The sequence below is a fragment of the Gossypium hirsutum genome, chromosome D10 (assembly GCF_007990345.1).
Source record: "Gossypium hirsutum isolate 1008001.06 chromosome D10, Gossypium_hirsutum_v2.1, whole genome shotgun sequence".
NCBI classification, from domain to species: domain Eukaryota; kingdom Viridiplantae; phylum Streptophyta; class Magnoliopsida; order Malvales; family Malvaceae; genus Gossypium; species Gossypium hirsutum.
In genome coordinates this window covers 17,875,775-17,894,693 of record NC_053446.1, presented here as the reverse complement: position 1 = coordinate 17,894,693, position 18,919 = coordinate 17,875,775, and the positions used below count along the sequence as shown (strand labels likewise).

At 32.1% G+C, this 18,919-nt stretch overlaps 1 protein-coding gene across 1 annotated transcript; it reads right to left on the bottom strand.

Annotated features, from left to right (window-relative positions):
* Positions 1-4,387: 4,387 nt before the first annotated feature.
* LOC107914486 (U2 small nuclear ribonucleoprotein A'-like) lies at positions 4,388-11,797 on the bottom strand. Its single transcript, NM_001327108.1, has 8 exons — positions 11,563-11,797; positions 11,436-11,476; positions 11,209-11,338; positions 10,887-11,092; positions 10,029-10,202; positions 6,256-6,306; positions 5,991-6,158; positions 4,388-4,582 (listed from the first exon to the last, which is right to left on the bottom strand). Exons 1-8 carry the CDS (start codon positions 11,642-11,644, stop codon positions 4,577-4,579), a joined length of 858 nt encoding a protein of 285 aa, NP_001314037.1. The 5' UTR covers positions 11,645-11,797; the 3' UTR covers positions 4,388-4,576.
* Positions 11,798-18,919: the final 7,122 nt, after the last annotated feature.

Here is an 18,919-nt window from a genome sequence, read left to right as displayed (position 1 = left end):
ATAATATACCTTGTAATATATTTGGCTATAAAAGCCGAAGTCATCTTGTAATACAATGATCAAGAAAAATTGAATACAAAAAAGCCCAAAGTTTAACAAGAGGTAGTTCTTGCTCGCTTGTCTTTTAAATTTCAACATATAAAAAAAGGGAAAAGCTACGTTTTTTACCTGTTTCACCGCGCCTCTGTTGTGAAAGCCCCCTTCTCCGGCTTGAGATGGCTCCGAATCTCTTGGGATTCGTCAAAAGCCCCGTCGAAAGAGGGAGAAACCGAAAGTTTTCTTTGCCTTTGGTTAGATTTTGGTCGAGTTTTTGGGGATTCAAACCCTAGATTCACGTTTTACGCGTTTAAAAGATCAAAAGGGCCTTTTTTGGGGAATTTTCGGCCACCGGAGGCGGCGGTCGTTGTCGCCGATGACTAGTGGTCGCGGCGAACCGGTGACGCCCCACGACCGAACAAGGAAAAGGGATTGAGAGAGAAGAGAGTTTTTTTTTAAAAAAGGGTTACAAATAATTTTTTAAGATTTTTTTAGTTATATATGCCCCCAAAACGACGTCGTTTTGGGCTTGGCTTCAGACGCCCAAAACGGCGTCGTTTCAAAGCCGACCCGAATAATCCGACCCGACCCCCTTAGGATCCACATGTTTTTGCATGGAAGGACTAATTTCCATTTTGGTCCTTCCACTTTTTTGCTCCTTTTTTAATTTCGTCCTATTCCTTCTTATTTTTTAAATTTTTACCCCATAATTTTTATTTATCTGCAAATCAGTCCTTTGACCCACTGTTGACCTACCAAGGAAATGACACGTATGCTGGGTTGGGGAAAATAACACCCTGGGTCCCTGTACTTTTTATTTTGTTTTGATTTAATCCTTTGTTTACTTTTTTTTTGTTTTTTTTAATTTATGCTTAGAATTTCGTTTAGCTTTCAATTTAGTTCTTTGCCTACTTATTTTTTTTATTTTTTATTTTATTATTTTATTATTTCCAGCACTTTTATTTTATGATTATTTATATTTTTCCCCTCTCTAAATTATGCAATTTTATTAACATCCTTGAGTAGTTATTTTTTATTTTATTTTTATTTTTGTCATTAGATATGATTATTATTACTATTATTATCATGTTATAGTCATTTACTATTTTACCCTCATTACCTTTACTACAATCATTTTATCCTTTTATTATTATTTAATTATAATGTTTTTTCGTATGTACCTATGTAGCTATTTTGTTCTTTTGCCATTATTTTATTGTATATTATGCTTACATACACTTGTTTATTGGTACCAAACTCAAACAAATTAATTGCACATCACATTAAATGTTATATTCGCTTTTACCCGACACATAGGAAATAATTAGAACCAAGACGATGTTCTTTAATTAGGGGATTCGAGAAATCGTGCCCTAACTTACGGGGTACGGCTTTCTCCTTGAAACGAAATAATTGAACATCCTTTTAAAATTCAATACACATAGGACTTAGGTAATAATTAAATGGCAATTATTCTTATTTTTGAGGATTCTAGACATTGTGCCTTAACTTACGGGGCATGATTCTCTTCTTGATTAACTCAAAATATGAAGGTCTTTTCCATAAAATTTAATTTAGTTAGCAATACTTTAATCAAATAACATTATGCAAAAAAAGGGGATCGCACTTTAAATTTCCTTTGAATTCTCAATTCTCGACACTAAGATATCAAGTAATCAATTAGGTATCAATTTTGGGCGTTATGAGGGTGTTAATCCTTCCTTATGCGTAACCAACTCCCGAACCTACTTTCTGGATTTTGTAGACCAAAAATCATCATTTTAGTAAATCTAACCTTATATTAAAATGATCAAATTACGAGATGATCCGATCACACCTAATAAAGAGGATTGGTGGAGACTCCATCTTCATTTTAAAAATAAAAATAAAAAGTCGAGTTCCAAAAAGGTTTCGACAATATCATTTACATATTATATTTATTTCTATTGTTTTCTCTCTTTTCTTTTTGGTATATTAATTAAAAATTTAATTTTATTATAGTGTTATGAATCTTTACGAGCAAAAGAAAAAAATTTAAAGTTTAGGCTTAATTCAAGACTGATTTGATAATTTTTTTTTTGCATGATTTACTTTTGAATTATGGTTTGTTGCATGTGATTGAGAATTCTACTGGAATGATTTTCAAGAATGAGCAAACGATTGACAGCCCATTTAGAAGTAAAATAGATAAGACAAAAGATCAATCAAATTTCAAAACAGATATGTATTATATTAAAGTAAATTATGTTTTTTTTTTCAATTCCTAAAATAAATTATGTTACATTAAGGCTTTAAAAAATAATGTAAAAATTATCAATTAAATTTTAATATTAAATATTTAATCCAAATATTTATTAAGAATAAATTTTATGATAAAAATTAAATACATAAATATTTTATTTTGTTTAATAAGAGTAAATTTGTAAATTATCATTACATAATTAAGAAAGTAGTTAGTGAACCACATATGATAATGTAAGTCTCCTAAAATTTTAGTCAATAACTTTCCATATATACCAAATATTATAAAATAACTTTCCTAACAACCAAATTATAACATCACCTTAAATTTCTAGAGAAAATAATTAAAGCCAACAAGTGCAGTGTCGTGCTAAAGATGGAATGTTGTGTTGTAACTTGTAAGGTAAGTCCAAAAAGGCCAATTCGACCATGACTCTATCACTGTTTATGTAACTAGTCAAAGGATTTCTTCTAAGGGAAGAAACTCTTTTACAATGTACAAAATAAAATAACTTCCCACAAGTAAATTTCCTAAAATTAATTTAACTTTCTTAATTAAAACAGATTTTCTAACTTGAAATTCCCACACTAAACTTATTCAAAAAATTATACTTGGAGATACTTTACTAAATTGGTCATGACTCGAATTTCCAAACTGCGTTTCAATGTGCATTTTAAAACTTATTGAAATATATACATATTCATGATGAATAATCAACCAAGAGGATCCCATTCAAAGTAGGTCTCAAATTTTGCCTACAAAAATCACCTTTAAAATGGTGAAACATCAAAAACCATGAACCCAAGTAAAAAGTCTATTAAGAGTTCTTTTTTTTTTCTTAGGCTTCATATGGCCCTGGCCTTTTTGTTGCTTGTGTTCTGTTTTTTTTTTTTTTGCAATTGAGGTATTGTTTTTATGAATGAATAGGGGTGTAAAAACCGGTTAACTGATTAAATTGAAATAAGTCGAATTAATTTAATCAAATTAAGTCATTTTTCAATTTATTTGGTCAAGTTAAAGGTGATTATGGGTCGGGTCGAGTTGAGTCATAACAAAATTACAAGCCCGCTTTATAGGCATAGGCCCAATCCAGTCTAAAAAATAGGCCTAAAATTTTGTCCAACTCCAGCCGAAATAAAAAAGCTAAAACCGGAGCGTGGTCCAGTCTGCCCGTATTGGTTTTTATATTATTTTTTATATAAAAATAAATTTAAAAAATATAATACATCAAAATACTAAAAACATTAAAATAAATGTTTCCCAACAAATTGAAAATATTTTTTTTAAATAATCTTTATACTTAGATGACTCTAAGATAAGTACAACTTAACAAGCTAATGCCTCTAAAATAGTAGCAAAATTAACAATAAAATAATAATTATACAATAGCCAAATAACAACAACAAAATAGTAGCATTATTAGTGAAGTTACATCAAAACAACGGTAGTTTCTTTTTACAAATTTTGACCAAATTTAACCTAAACCAAAAAAACACTTACCCGAAACCCAACTTGTTTTCTAAACGAGTTTTATTTTTTTGCCCAAATCTATTTTTCGAACCTAAGTTTTTATTCAAACCTTCTCTTCTCTTTTTTTAGACGGACTTTAGACCAACACGAATGGCACAATCCATGATAAATGTAGGTAAAACACACCATTTTTTGTGATTTCATCAATCGGTGTTGGGTTTTGAGTTTTCAATCAGTATAAACTGATCTTAAATAAATAAAACTTAAAGCTCATATCCATACGATGGCAACGAAAACCCAAACAAATTTCCAGCCCAAAATTTACAATTTAATTTAATTTAATTTAAATAAAATAAAAAAAAAGTCAATGCACAATCTCTCCTTTGAATTTACATCAGATCCAGGTGCTTTCACTTTCTTTTGAAACTGAAAGAATACTTAACCGCAAATCATGTTAGGTTGAATTAGATGTTTCTTTTTAATGAGATAATCATCATTTTTAATTAAATTGAAATTTATAATGAGAATATAAGATTGGAGTTTGTAATTTGATTCGATGTTTAAAATCATATTCTCAACCATCTCTGGGCGTTCCGCTCCCACCACCTTTGCACCAAGTCTAATATCCAAAGGATCAACTTAATAAAATCCACGCCAGATGCATTCACAACCATGTCAAAACCATTAGCACAACAAAGGAGCTATAATCCATATCTCAATATCCAAACAAAATAGAGCTGAGTACTATCCTTAAGACTACGAAAATCGATACCCCAAATCCTTTGTTGCCATTCAACAATGCACTCAACTGATTGGCTGCTATTGAGTCTATTCCTGAAACAACAAATAAAATAAATAAATAATGAGACCATTTACCATATTAACCAAACATGGCACATGAACACATATTAGAAACATCAATACATTCATATACGTGAAACTTATTTCAAGATAAAACACATAAAATCATCTGTATATTGATCACACATGAAACTAACTTATCATGAATTAGAGAAACTCAATCTTCATAACAGTCTCAAATGAAAATTTGTCTATGAAGTCTAAGAATCTGAGCTACTTCGCACTGAACTACAATCCCAGAAAAAATTTAATAAAATTTTCTCAACACTCAAAACCATTTTTAGCTCAATCATCAAACTTAGAAATGGTCTAGCTGACCTTCTATTTTCAAGCTTTGTTATAAGTCAAATTTGAGCTCAAGGGTGCTTTGTATCTTTTAAGCTAGTTAATAGATAGATCATTTATAACTTTTTAGCTGTTTCCCTTTTTGTTTTTATTTTAATATATGGGGCAGAACTTACCCAAACCCCATTCCAGACTTGACACTTCAATTAAGCGAAGTGGCCATTCTTAACATAATGCGTGTACCCAAACCCCATTCTACCTAACACTTAAATTAAGCCGGGCTGCCATTTTTAAAAATATGCATGCACACATACACAGGATGCAATACAGAAAAAAAAACTATATGACAGTGATTTTTACAAAATAAGGATACAGGCATCATGGAGATACATCAACAAAAAGTATATTCTCACCATCATGGAGATACAAAACTATTCGACTTTTGACTGATCAATTTTGTCTTAAACTATTTTGTCTTTTAGCGATCAAATTCTATATAGTATATATATAAACTCCCTCACTCAGAAGTTCGGAAATTCTTTTCTTTTTTTCATTTAATCACTCACAAGTTCAAACTAAAAGGAGCTTAAAATTGGATATACTTCTTGAAAAATCAATCAATAACAACTTTTATATCAAAGTAGTAGCAAATATATAGTCATTTAAACTAACTTTAACTAAGAAAATAATAAAGGATCGTTTAAAACAAGCATATATAAAAGAGTTCAAAGCTGGATATGCTTGACCATAAAAATTCAAGCAGCGACAATTTTAAGGGAGATAAGAACTATTAAAAAAATAAAGACATCTAAATTAATTTTAACCAAGTAATTAATAAAGGGTCCATTAAAACAAATAAAAATACATAAAAACAGATTTGTTACCATAAGTCATTAAGTTAAATTTATTATCTTGAAAAAATCTTTGCGAGTATCTGTTGTAGCATTCAAGTTTCGGTTTAAGCTTTAAAACAGAATGCATATAAGGATGCATGTACCAAACCTTCCAATAAGCCAAAACAATTTAAAATATCTACACAAAAAGCTCATATGAGCACAAATAAAATTCAGAATCCTCATGGTAAATATCAACGTACCTGTTCCATGGGTGCAGGTTCTTCATTCTTGTCTTCATCCATATTATCTGGTTCAACATTAGACTCATTTTGAATATCAGAAACCTTTTTTTCATCTCCGCCTTTAGCGGCATTGGTATCATCACCAGGAATCTTCAAATCTGCAGGAAGTTGACCTGTCTGCAATGCCTGCTCAAGCAAAGAGACATTCAGAATGTGAAGTTAGAATTAAGAAAGAAATCTAAACAACTGTCATTAAAAGCCACTCCTGAAATTAAGCAACCACCTTTTCAAGTCTTGCAACCTCTTCCAAAGTCTGAGAATTCACAATAGCCGCCTGCATACCAAATAAATCTAAACCATATCAGAATTTAGCCATAGTGATGCGCTACAAAAGATGCAGAAGTCATTTAAAACATGACAAGAATTACCAATGACCATTTATGTAGTTAAAGCCACAAAAAGATCACAAATATGCGGGCTTTAGACAAATTAAAAAGTAGTGCACAAGTAAAATAATTTAGCAACATGGACCAGACATCAGTCCCATTTATTGACAAACACTGCTTTTACATTTTAAACCTTACTGCCAAATGTAACTAATGTCAGAAGGTTGCTCAAGCATTCTCAAAAGTACCACTCATTTAGACGCTTCGTATCATACATGTACGATTTCCTTCCCATTAATGCTGCTGGTTAGATGAGGGCGGATTAAAGTGTGGGTGCCACTAGCCACAATCTTAAAATATATGTAAAATACGTAAGCTTTCACATAGACTGTCAGAGGGATGTGTCTAAGTATGCTCTTTCGCAATAACTCAACAAGCATCTTCTTGCTCAATATTTTTGCAGGATGTGCTTTTTGCGTTGGACAAAAAATATAACAGTATTTTGGAAACTAAAAGAGTATGAAAAAAATACATTAATTGACATGTTCACACTTCACAGAGTCCATCAAACAGAGGTGATTTTTGCATATTCATGCATCAGATCAGTAGACACCATTGCCAACCTCAACTGCAAGACTGAATCTGAAACTAATACAATCTACTAGAAATAGAAAAGAAAGTAAAGAGCACCTAAGACATTGTGTCAACAACTTTGTGAATTAAATTGGCAACTTTGTAAAACCCCTCCAAATCTTTGCGAATACAAATCAAACTCAATCATGTAATAAAATTTCTTAAATCGAGGCATAAAGCAATTATGCCTTAAGCAATAACTATGAAGAAAGGAAAACTACAGACTTATGTTACGGAAGTCAATATTACATTGGAACTTAAAAGTTGCCATGAATTGCTTTGAAATACAGAAGATTTCCTGATCCTGTGTTCTTTTCATTTCTTTTTTTGTTCAAATACCTGATCCTATGTTTGGTTAGAAGGAAAGGAAAAGGGAAGAGGGGGGTAGTGGAACCTCTCCCATGTTTGTAGATCAATCTGATAGAAAGGAAGGGAATTGAAAGGGGGGTGACACATCTTAAACCATAATATCTTTGAAACCCTTCTGATAAGAGAAGTATTTGTCACTAAAAATTTTAAATCATAGACAGATTTATCCCATGTCAAATTAAATTTTGGCCTATCAAGGATATCATGGAAAAATAAATGATAATCCTTACATTTCAACCCATTACCCAGACTAGGTCAACATATAAGCCTCTCTACCCTTTCACACTTTGTTCTGGAGCAATAAACAAGGGGTACCTTACTCACTGCTTTCTACTCTTGTTAAATCCTTTCATTTTCTGCTTGTAGCTCCCAGACTCAAGATTAAGACATCTAATTCCAAATGTATTTCCAGCATATTTCTCTAACATGATTTCAAGTTAATCATTTTCGAATTCATATTAATTTGATATACTGACCCCCTTCTTTATAAAGTAATAATGTAAAATGGGATCCAAATGTATGGTTAAGTCATTTACCATTCATTTCTGTGGCATAACTAGGGGTATTTTGTCCTTAGAACCATTGATCTGACTTTACAGTACTTTAGTCTCAACTCCTTGGGAAGATAAGAATATGGTCAATAGAACAGGTCATACTTGGGAGATACAAGAATACAAAGATACTGAGTTTGTTATATTTCTCATCAAACCAAACAAAGGAAGAAGACCTGCACTGAGGTGTCCAGTCATCAGTGATTTTCCAAGATCTCTTAATCCAAATGCACTCCTAATAACTTTGGTAGTTTATATCGTAAAAATGCAATTCCTATTTCCCAACTAAGCCTGTTATAGGCTTCAAACTGCCTAACAGGTTTTCCAAGAGATTCAGGGACATTTTAGAACTATTCAGTTTTAACATTTTATGAATTATGACCGTGATTGACAGCAAACTGCCTAACAGGTTCTTTTGTGAGGTTCAAGGACATTTTAGTTCTACTTCATTAGATTTATAAGCTTTATTGTAATCACCAAGCCTAACAAGACTCCCTTTCATATTTGTAAACAGTTCCTGAAGCCACCACTCAGGATGGCAATGGATAGTAAAAAACCTAACTGTTTTAGTGGATTCGGATATTGCAGATTCAATTAAGCTTACTATTCACGGAAGATTCGGATATTAACTCTGCAATATCAGTTATCTGGATCTGATTTAATTTTGTTTGGATAGTGTTGGATATTCAAATCTATTTTGCTTATACAGATAACAGATTTGGACATCCAATATCCATTTAAATACAAAATTCTTATTTAATTTCTATTTTTATTTTTCTTAAATATTTTTAATGAATTTGAATATTTAACATATATGTATATTCCATCGATATTGCTCTTTAAAACGAATACAGAATCAGATAGTAATTTACAAAAAGGGAGCATATAATAAACGGATTAGGATAGGGTAGATTAAGCACACTTAGACTTCGGATATATTTAAAAAAGTTGCAGATACCCAATCCATTACCATCCTAATCCTAAACTCTTTTGAGATGCATCAAACATCAACCTTAAGCACTAAAACTGTTTAAGTAGATGTATTAGTAATCATAATTCTCATTTTATGACTCATGTCATCAAGATTGGAATCCAACATAATCTATTACTGAAGAAATTAAAAAGGAGGTTTCCCCTAAATACCATTATTAGTTACCAATTTTTGGCACCAAAAGGATACTTGAAACATGTATTGATTTGGTTCAAAAATCGAAATGGACATGTAACTTGTTACCAACCTAGAATGCGGTGCATGAAGGTAATGGCCATTGGCCTACTAAATCTTTTCCCTTGTTTAAGTTGAACTTTATTTAGTTAAGAGTGATTCAAAATAATAAGACAATTAAATTATTTAAATTTTAAAATTCATAGTGAGCAAATATCAAACCTAATGTGTATTTCTAAAATGATAGCCTTTTTACCTTTTAGACCAAACCTCAAATGAGAGTCTAAATACTTTGTTACTTGGACTCAAGAGTGTGTCGGATATGGGTATGTGTCTGACACGGGTATGGTAAGATCCATTTAAGTTTCTCCACGTGGAGGATCCTTGCAGGACGTACCTCCATATCCAGGGTTAGGATATGAGTGTCAAACACAAATACCTCAAGAAAAATGAAGATTTGGAGCAACAAAGTCTAAATATGCATCATAATATATAACAAAGTATGGTAAGATCTGTGTTTTTTCCATGTGGAGGATCCCTGCGTCTTACCTCCATACCCAAGCATCAGATATGAGTGCCAAACACAAATACCTTAAGAAAAATGAAGATTCGGAGCAACAAAATCTAGATATGCATCATAACATATACCGAAGTTGGTTGAGATTCTTGTTAGCCAAAGTTCAATTATTATGCTCTTTTGAAGTTTCTAGCACATATGTAAATCCAAGCATACTTTTCAGTGAGCAACTGAGGTAGTTAGAAGGCAGGTTCTTCCATTTTACCCTTAATTACTATCATTTCTTTTATTTCATCCTGTCCCTGATAAAGTTCTCTCAAGTCCCTTTAAGATGCACAAGCCAAACACATTAATAAAAATAACCATTATGAAAACTAAAACATTATCAACTTATTATACTAGATTCAAACTAGTATTATGAGGAAAAGGCAATACCTTGATAGCTAGAATTTGCTCAGGTGTCGGGGCAACCACTTTTGGCATCTGTTCTTCCTCTGCAACTTCTGAAACATTTGGTACCTCTTTTGGTGCAACTGTCTTTGTAGATTCTTTCTTTATTTCCTCTTCTGCTTCTTTAGATGCAAAGAGATTTTCAGCTTCTAGTCTCTCCTGTGACCCATGAAGCATAATTATGAGAAAAATAATTGATATAATAGTAATACTTGCATGAGGAATAGAAACTACAAAAATCAGAACATTTAGCCCCCCACCCCTACACCCACCCTTCTTCCCCACCGACCCAAAGATGAAGAGGAAAGAAAATGCTTAAGTAACATCAAATAAATACTTCAATCCTATAGTAGAGTGTTTATTTGAGAAATAAGTTAAAGATGAGCAATACTAGACCATTAGACTAAAAGAGAGATTTGTCATTTTGAACAAAAATCCAAATTCGGGATGTATTTTCCTAGTAATAAGAGAACCAATGATGAAGACTAGGGCAGAAAAGAAGAAGAAGGACTAAGATACCATTCTAACATCTAATAGTGTTCCATCGATTATCTAATTCTCAATCAGTCACCACATAACAGCATTACGTGAACCTACATGTGCTGCTGCAAAATATATATTCAAACCAAACCCTGAAGTAATTAAACAATGTCAAAAAGGAAGTTCAGATTTACAAAGCTAAAGGCTCAGTCAGGCAAATACTATCAGGAGAATAAATACAGGTATGCCGCCAGAAGTTTCTCAATTAAACACAGCAATTTCACATAGGCAACAGCAAATGCATAACATAACAGATTAAAACCGTATAAAAGGACAAAATAATAGTTTAGCATATCCAATCACCTTAGCTTTGACTTTCTTGAAATCCAGAACACGAAGTGATTTGAGTTTGTGAATCACATATAACCTATAATTAGGTTTTTTTGTAATATTGTTATCCAACAGGCTAAGGAATTGCAGCTTAGGGAGTGATGAAAGAGGGTCAATCTCCACTAAGTTCACCAGCCGGTTATTTGTGAGAACCAAAGTATGTAAATTTGGCAAGAACTCTGCAAGAAAGGGAAATGTGAACAGCATAAGTGCCTTCCTACCAAGAGACAACATCAAAAGGCAAAGGGCACATGCTAAAGTACAAGGGAAATTGAAGTGTTGATTCAAAGCTTACCCCCAATATTGGGATTGATACGAGTAACTCGGTTGTTGTTTATAAGTAAAGTACCCAAGCGTTTAAGATAAGGGAAGTTGTCCAGCTTCACAATCTCATTGTCAGATAAATCTATGGTATCGAATTGGTCCTATCAATTCAGCAAATGTAACAAAAAAAAAAGGAACCCACCAGTAAATTAAAGCTACGAATGCACTAAAAATTGGCACAAACAAAGTAATACACACCTCGGTAGCACCCAAGTTTTCGATTACAGCAATTTTGTTACCTGAAAGGGGAGAAAGGAAAGAAAGGGAATTTTGAGAACATTATTATGAGGGTTAGGGTTAGAGCGGAAGAAGGGAGAAGCAGCACCTCGAAGATCCAATTCTCGCTCTTTGAGGGCATTGAAGAAGTGAGGACACTTCCAAATCAAGTCGGCCGTGAGCTTCACCATGCCTACCTACTTCCTTCTTTTCTATGTTTTTGCTCTACTAAAACCCTAAACCACCGCCGCTTTCGTTGTTCAATGAGGCGTTGCGTTGCGTAAATGTGGGAGCGGCGAGTCGGAGTCGGCCACTTTGCGCCTTTTCTCTACTACTTAAAATTCTTTCCTTTTGGTTCCGTTTTCATTTTCCTTCACCCGCTCTTAAACAGCTGTTAAAACGACAACATTTTGTAGCCACTAAGAGGGCTTGGCTATCTTTTTCCTTTTTTCTTTTTCTTTTTTAACAGGAAACACCGTAAAAAGCCATTACATTAAAATATTCTATATCAGCCAATCTGAGTATTTTTTTTTCCCGAAATCGGGACTTCAATAAAAACATGTTGTAATTTTAACAATATGATTAGCCATTTTATTATGGTTTCTAAGAATATGTCGGAAACGTAATCTCAAATCACGACTCAAGAAATGATGAATCAATCGCAACTCCGACATCCTACTATTTACCACAAGGCCAATTAAAATAGTTTTCACTACTATGTTGTTTTTAGTCCTTCTAAAATGGCTCTTACCTCAACCTTGAACACTAGTTCCTTTTCAATTTGCATAGTAAAACTACAAATCCATTTAGCACAATGGTCCAGGAAAACCCCTCCAATTGAAGCAGATACATTAGAGACTGAGACTGTTCCATCAATATTTAGTTTAATCCACCTTCTCTCTAGTATCATACAACGTTCATCTCTCATTCTTTAGACACGATAAACCTGACTTCAAATTCTCAAAGCTTGTAGCTCAAGACACACATGTTCTAACAACACCATCAATATTGTTATAGTTGTTATTGAAAATAAAATTGTTGCGACTTTTCCATATAAGCGACACATGATAGCAAACAGGGTTGGCCATCCTCATTATCCTCAATTCTCCCCTAATTTGTAAAGTTCCAAACTAATCAATCCTTTAAATTGGTAATTCTCTTTGGTTAAAAAGCATTTTTAACAGTAAAACTAATATTAAATAATTTACATTATAAATCACTTATGGCAATCCTTTTTGTCTCCTTTATTACAAATAGAAATAATACAATAATTTACATTATAAATCACTTAATTTAGCATTAATTTTTATTTAAGTCACAAATTTATACGTTTATTAAATTATATCACTAAACATTAATTATTAATAAATTAGGTCATTTATATTTAATGTTGTTTGAACTGGATCAATTGATTGGACCGGTTAGACCAGGAACCAATCGAAGCACCAATCCGATTATAGAAGTTAGATCAGTTGAACCATAAACTAATACGAACTTGTTGAATTGAACTAAAAAAATCAATTTAACTAATTTTTCACTGGTTTTAATTGTTTTTTATACATTTTCTATTAAATTATTTAATCAAGTATGACAAATCAATCAAACCGTTGAAACTGAAAATCAATGGTCTAAATAATTTGATTACTAATCTGATTCTAAAACCTTAAGTAATTCTAATGGAAAAGTTTACTCGGAATGCATAAGTGACTTAGTATAATATTCGATTATATTTAAAATATTATCGCATGCATATTAAGGTAACTTTTTACTCAATAAAATTAGCATAAGTTACATAATCTATTAATAATGGAAGTTCAATTATATAAATTGATCAAATTAAACATTTGTGACTTATATAAGAATTAATGATTAAGTTTAGTGACTCGAAAATGTAAATTACTTTAAATAATTTGTTTCATCATTAAAAGCACTTTTTTAATAAAATAGATTCGTTCAAATTATTTAAACTTGAAGATCCGTTTGAAATATAAGGTCTTAAAAGTTAGAAAGATTGACTTAAGCAAAAAAAAAAAGGCTCATATACAATGTGACTCAAACTTGAGCTCTAACATCCAACGTTCAAGTCCAACCTTTTTTTTTTACTTTTGTAATATCTTATTGTATTTTATTTTATATATTATGTAATTTATGTTAAACAAATTTAATTATACAACATAACAATACTGTACTACTATAATGTAGACATTAAAAATATATTAAGTTGCCTCTATTTAAATTTTCAATAAAAGAAAAATATTAAATTATTTAACATTAAATTAAAATTAATATAGTTTTAAAAAATAATATTGAGGGTATACAACGAGCTTGGGTTAGCTATTTGTAAATATCGGTAAGTTTAATAAAATTTTAGGTCGAGATCTTAGGTTGTGCTATGTCAAGTTTGGATAAATATAAAATGTTTAAGTATCATACATAAGCCTAGTTCAAATTCGATCCAACTTGGCTTATAAACACTTCTATTTGGAACCAAACCAATAAAATTGTATATTTGTTGCTTTTCACTTTTGCAAAAGTTAGCTTGAAAGTAAATAAGATAAATCAACATTTAGTTCAATACTTGACAATTTTTCTAAACGTTCCTAAACTATTTTCTAGTTCACATAAGTCCTTGAAATTGATTTTCATTAAATAAAAGTCCAAAAATCTAACTAGTTTATTTAAGTAATAATTCACAATAGTTGTAACGCCCTAAAATTTGAGTTTTTGATTTTTTAAATTTTGCAAAGTGAAGTGACCTTTTTCAATGCATGGTTAAGTGTGTTGCTTGTGTGTGTGAGGTTCTGGGTTTGAATCTCTCTCTTTAAAATTGTTGCTATTTTTCCCTTATCTCTATCCCAGTACATCTGATTTAAATTTAATTCACGCACAAGTGTTGACAAGAATGAGTTTGCTAGTTCAGGTAAGGCTTTAGCTTACCCTTTGGTCCTTTGTTTGAATCCCTGCGTGAGCAAAACAAAACTATTTTTGAAATTTCCTACTTGTGCCATCCATATATAGAATCGGGGTTGAATTTGAACTCTAAATCTAATAAGTGATTAGTAGTGGGGATAGGTGGATTTTATTTTTGAATTATCCTGAAGGAAATCCCAAAAAAAATCTCCCCCACTTTTCCCATTCAGTATTTCACGTTCCTCTCCCTTCTTCCATGTTCAATTTCTTTGTTTCTTTTATTTTCTTTCTTTTCTTCTTTTTCCTCTAGTTTTTTTTCATCTTTCATCTTTTTATTTCTCTGTATTGCTTTGGAAGTTCTATTGTTTTAATTTTTGGTTTGCCCTATTGTTTGCTTTCGTGTTATTTCATCGAATGCTATTGAATCTCTGTTTTTCTCCCGATAAGTGTGGTTGTTTGTTTATTTTGGAAAGATTATTTTTGGGTATATGTTATTTGAGTAATTTTTGGGAAATAGTAATTGTGTTTTAATGATTCAGTTGTGCGGGAATATGTTAGGTGGTAATTGTAAAGCATTTAACCTACCTCCAATGACCTAGGCACCGTTTAGGTTGTTGTTTCCTCAAGGGTAAGCGAACAATCTGTTGTTTAAGATTGAATTTCATTATTAGGATGGTGTTGTTGGTGTTTGCGATCGAGTTAGGGACTTAGGTTTTGGATTGTTGTTGTTGGTTCTCACGACTTTATTGCCAATTTTGGGTACTAGAATACTCGTTTTTGAACCTACATTAGAAAACATCTGGGTGTGTGACTCGATCTAGTAAAAACAGCAAACGATAGAAAGCTGAAAACCTCATTGTCGACATCACACGGTCATGTGGCAAACTGTGTGAGCCACACAACCGTGTGCTAGGTTGTGTGCCAGACCGTATGGGCCACACGGGCATATAGACCCATTTTTTGGAAATTGTCACCTAAGGTCGTTTTGAACTGTGATTCATATTGAGACTCTCCGTAAGGTCTATACTGATTAAATAAGTATTGAAAACATGATATTTGTTAATATGCTTCTATATGTGATATGATTAATGCATGTGAATTATATATGTATGGTCTGCGTTCTGACAATTCTGAAACAATGATTACATACGAAGAGCACGCATGACATCTGTTTATTGAATATCTATTAGTATGTACATGTGCATTGGGTTGGTATATGATATGATGGAGTAAGTGTTGGCAGTTTAATTATCTGCCTTATCTGGTGGTTTAAAACCACATATATCTGTTTTGGTGGCTCAACCATGTATTGTAACATCCCAAAAATTGGGGGTTAGTTGAATCGGGTTTATAAACAGAGAGAGTGTGGTCATGCCCTAAAATTTGATATTATCTATTCGTCTTTAGGAAATAAATTAGGTATTGGGTTGTTAGTTAAGTGTTAGTGAAACGTTCATTAAAACTCGAGTTCAAATCCCTTCTATCTCGCTATTTTTATTATTTTGCAAATTTTGCCTCAAACCTTAGTATGTGACATGCCTTGTTTTTAAAATAAATATTACAAAATTATTTCAAAAATAAGGAAACAACTTAATGGTTAATTGATAAATGGGGACGCATGAAAATTAAATTGAGGTCCCAAGTTCGAATTTTTCTCATGCAAAATAATTAATTTTTACAAAATCTCGTGTTTTTAATATGTGTGTCGTCCATGCCCTTGTAACCCTAGGTATAAATGTTAATTTTATACAACATAATAAACTTTTTTTCTATTTTTACTCACCCTAACCGTTCCTCCCCTTTCCTCTCTTCCTTGATCTTCAATTTTTTTTCCTTTCTCCATTGTTGTCATTGCCCATAATACCTAGTTTTATCATCTTTTTCTTTTCTTTTTGCCACAAGATTTTGCATCACCATATTGCTGCCATTTTTCTCTAATTAAATTAGCCCCAAATCTAAAATCTTGAGTCTCCAAGATCGATGCCTATCTTTGCCAATAAGTGCCATTGCCACCCCTTTCACTTAGCTTGTGTAAGTTCTTGGTTTCTTTCAATTTCTTGATTAATCTTGTCAATTAAAAACCTAAATTTCTTGATCTATAATTTGAGGGAATTTTAAATATTTTAAAGGTATTTTTCCAGCTTTTAAATGGATCTCAAAATTATTCTTAAATTAGCCCCAAATTTGGCCACCATGGGTGTTTGTGCACGCGTCTAGGTGCAAGAAAGGGGCCTGTTTTGTTTCTAAATTCTTGCCCATCTATTTCTAGCATCAATTTGAGTTATTTAACCCTCCTAATAAGCCTTTAATCACATGTAAATTAGTGAAAAACATTCTTGATCAATTGGCCATTCGAATCTTACAAATCAGGAAGTGTAACTGCGATTACATGTAAACTAGTTTGTTGTTTCGACATAGTTGTTGGGTAAAGGTTATGGATTGATTAAATGAAGGATTTTAATCAATATTTGCTATTGAATTTACAGTATGTAAATGTGTTAGGTGCTGACTCAAAAGCCCCAAATCAACCGTAAAGTCGAAAGACATTCGCGCATAAGATTCGCATCAAAACAGTGTAAGAAATCTAACTAGTTTGGATTCGTAAAATAGTTGTAATTGTGACGATTGGTTTGAAACCATAAGTGGGTTTTTATGGGGCTGTTTAAGAGGTGGATTAATTGAATTTATACTAATTTTTAATTTAGGTTCGTTTAAAGGTTTATTAAGGAAATCGAAAAGTTCGCTAGTGTGCTACGAAAAAGCATAAAATAAGGGGTGGATCCTAAACTCAAAAACTTAATTAAAAATGTTAATTTTTGTGATATATTTGATTATTTAGATTTCTGATTGGATTGAATTAATAGCCAAATAATTAATTTTGTAAGTGGTCGAGCCAAGTACATTTCGAGCCCTAAAAGATTGATGTGTTAGCAAAGTTGCTAGTTTGACAGTATGATTATATGATTGTCATTGTGATGCATGATTGTGTTATTTGGTAAGAGATTGGTTGTATATATAGCATGATTTGCTGAAATATGAGTTTATGCATGATATAATTGCATGGAAAATTTGCTATGTTATATTGAAATGATTGCTATACATGCACATTAGAAATTCGTAAAAGTATGTGAAATTATGTAATGTTGAATGATACCATCTTAATGGTAATTTGAAAGTTAAAGCATTTATTCTATTCATGGAAAGTATTCGGTTATTGAAGGCATGCTGAACATGTCTATTAAATGTGAAAAGTATTAAATTATGGTTATGTATGAGATTGTATGACATATTGCATGTGCATTGGGATGAGATATTTTGTGGTTGACGGAAGAGTTCCGCGGAGTACCGGCGGCATATTAAGTCTGCATTTATCATAGTCAGTGCACTACATTTGGAGTACCGAGGGGGTTGGCGATTATATCGCATTATTTGTTATTAGGCAATTTTACTGCATTATTGTTATTCGATGATTTTACCACATCGAGCTTTGCTCGCATTCGTTAAAGTTTGGTAGACAGATTCTGGGGAACTCGTGGTGTGTAGCGAATGGTTTGGGTATGAACCTTTTTGCATGGCATTATGCTCACAACATACTCGAATGTTATTTATTTATGCTATATACTGTATTGTGTTGTATTGAATTGAATTGTATCAAAATTAATGATTGTTACTCGAATGAATGATAACCCATGCTTACACATCGTTTAACATCAATTTGATAGTGGCTATGTAATGTTATGAAACTCCAATAATGGTTTTGTGTTCTTCTGTTAATGCTAACATGTTTCACTGTATTTGATATTTATGCCCGTTTAAATAACTGTTCAACTCACACTAAGCTTTCATAAGCTCACCCCCATAGTGCTTAACTTTTCAGGTAAACCTCGAAACTAGGATCGGACTTGGCATACGGAGAACCACCTTGGACCTCAGACTATTTTTAATAAGTATTAATCAGTCTCTATTGGTTTGGTTTGTAAAATTGTTATTGTTTTTGGTCTGTGGCTTGGTAACTTTTCATTTGAGGATTTTTACATGCATGGATTACTCAAGCATAATAACCAGAAAATGCATTATATTGGGCTTAAGTAAAATTTTTCATTGTTCCCTAATTTTAGCTACATTGCAAAGGAACCGTTTTTGAAAAAACAAATTGATAAGGCAAATAGGTTTCCAAAATGACTTGAAAACTGGTTTTTTTTTCTGTTGCATTAGTTTAACATCGAGTTTGTACAAAGAAGAGAGAGAAACAAACGATTTTTTCTAAAACAACACTATCAACAATAAAATGAATCTTAAGTACAGTTGACCTAATAAATAAATGTTTTAAACTAACACAAAAGTACAACTACGATTTTTCTCTAAAATGAGTTTATTTAAGGTCTTCAAAAGTAACGTAAGTTAGCTTAGCCATTTCAGTGGCTAATGTAGCCTTCTCAATCTAACTATAACATCTAGGTCGGGTTTGGGAGGTTACACGTATATTTGCTTCTGGTGGTTTACCGCATATAAATATTTGGCAGCTTCACTGCACTACTTCTAAAAGGTGACATGCG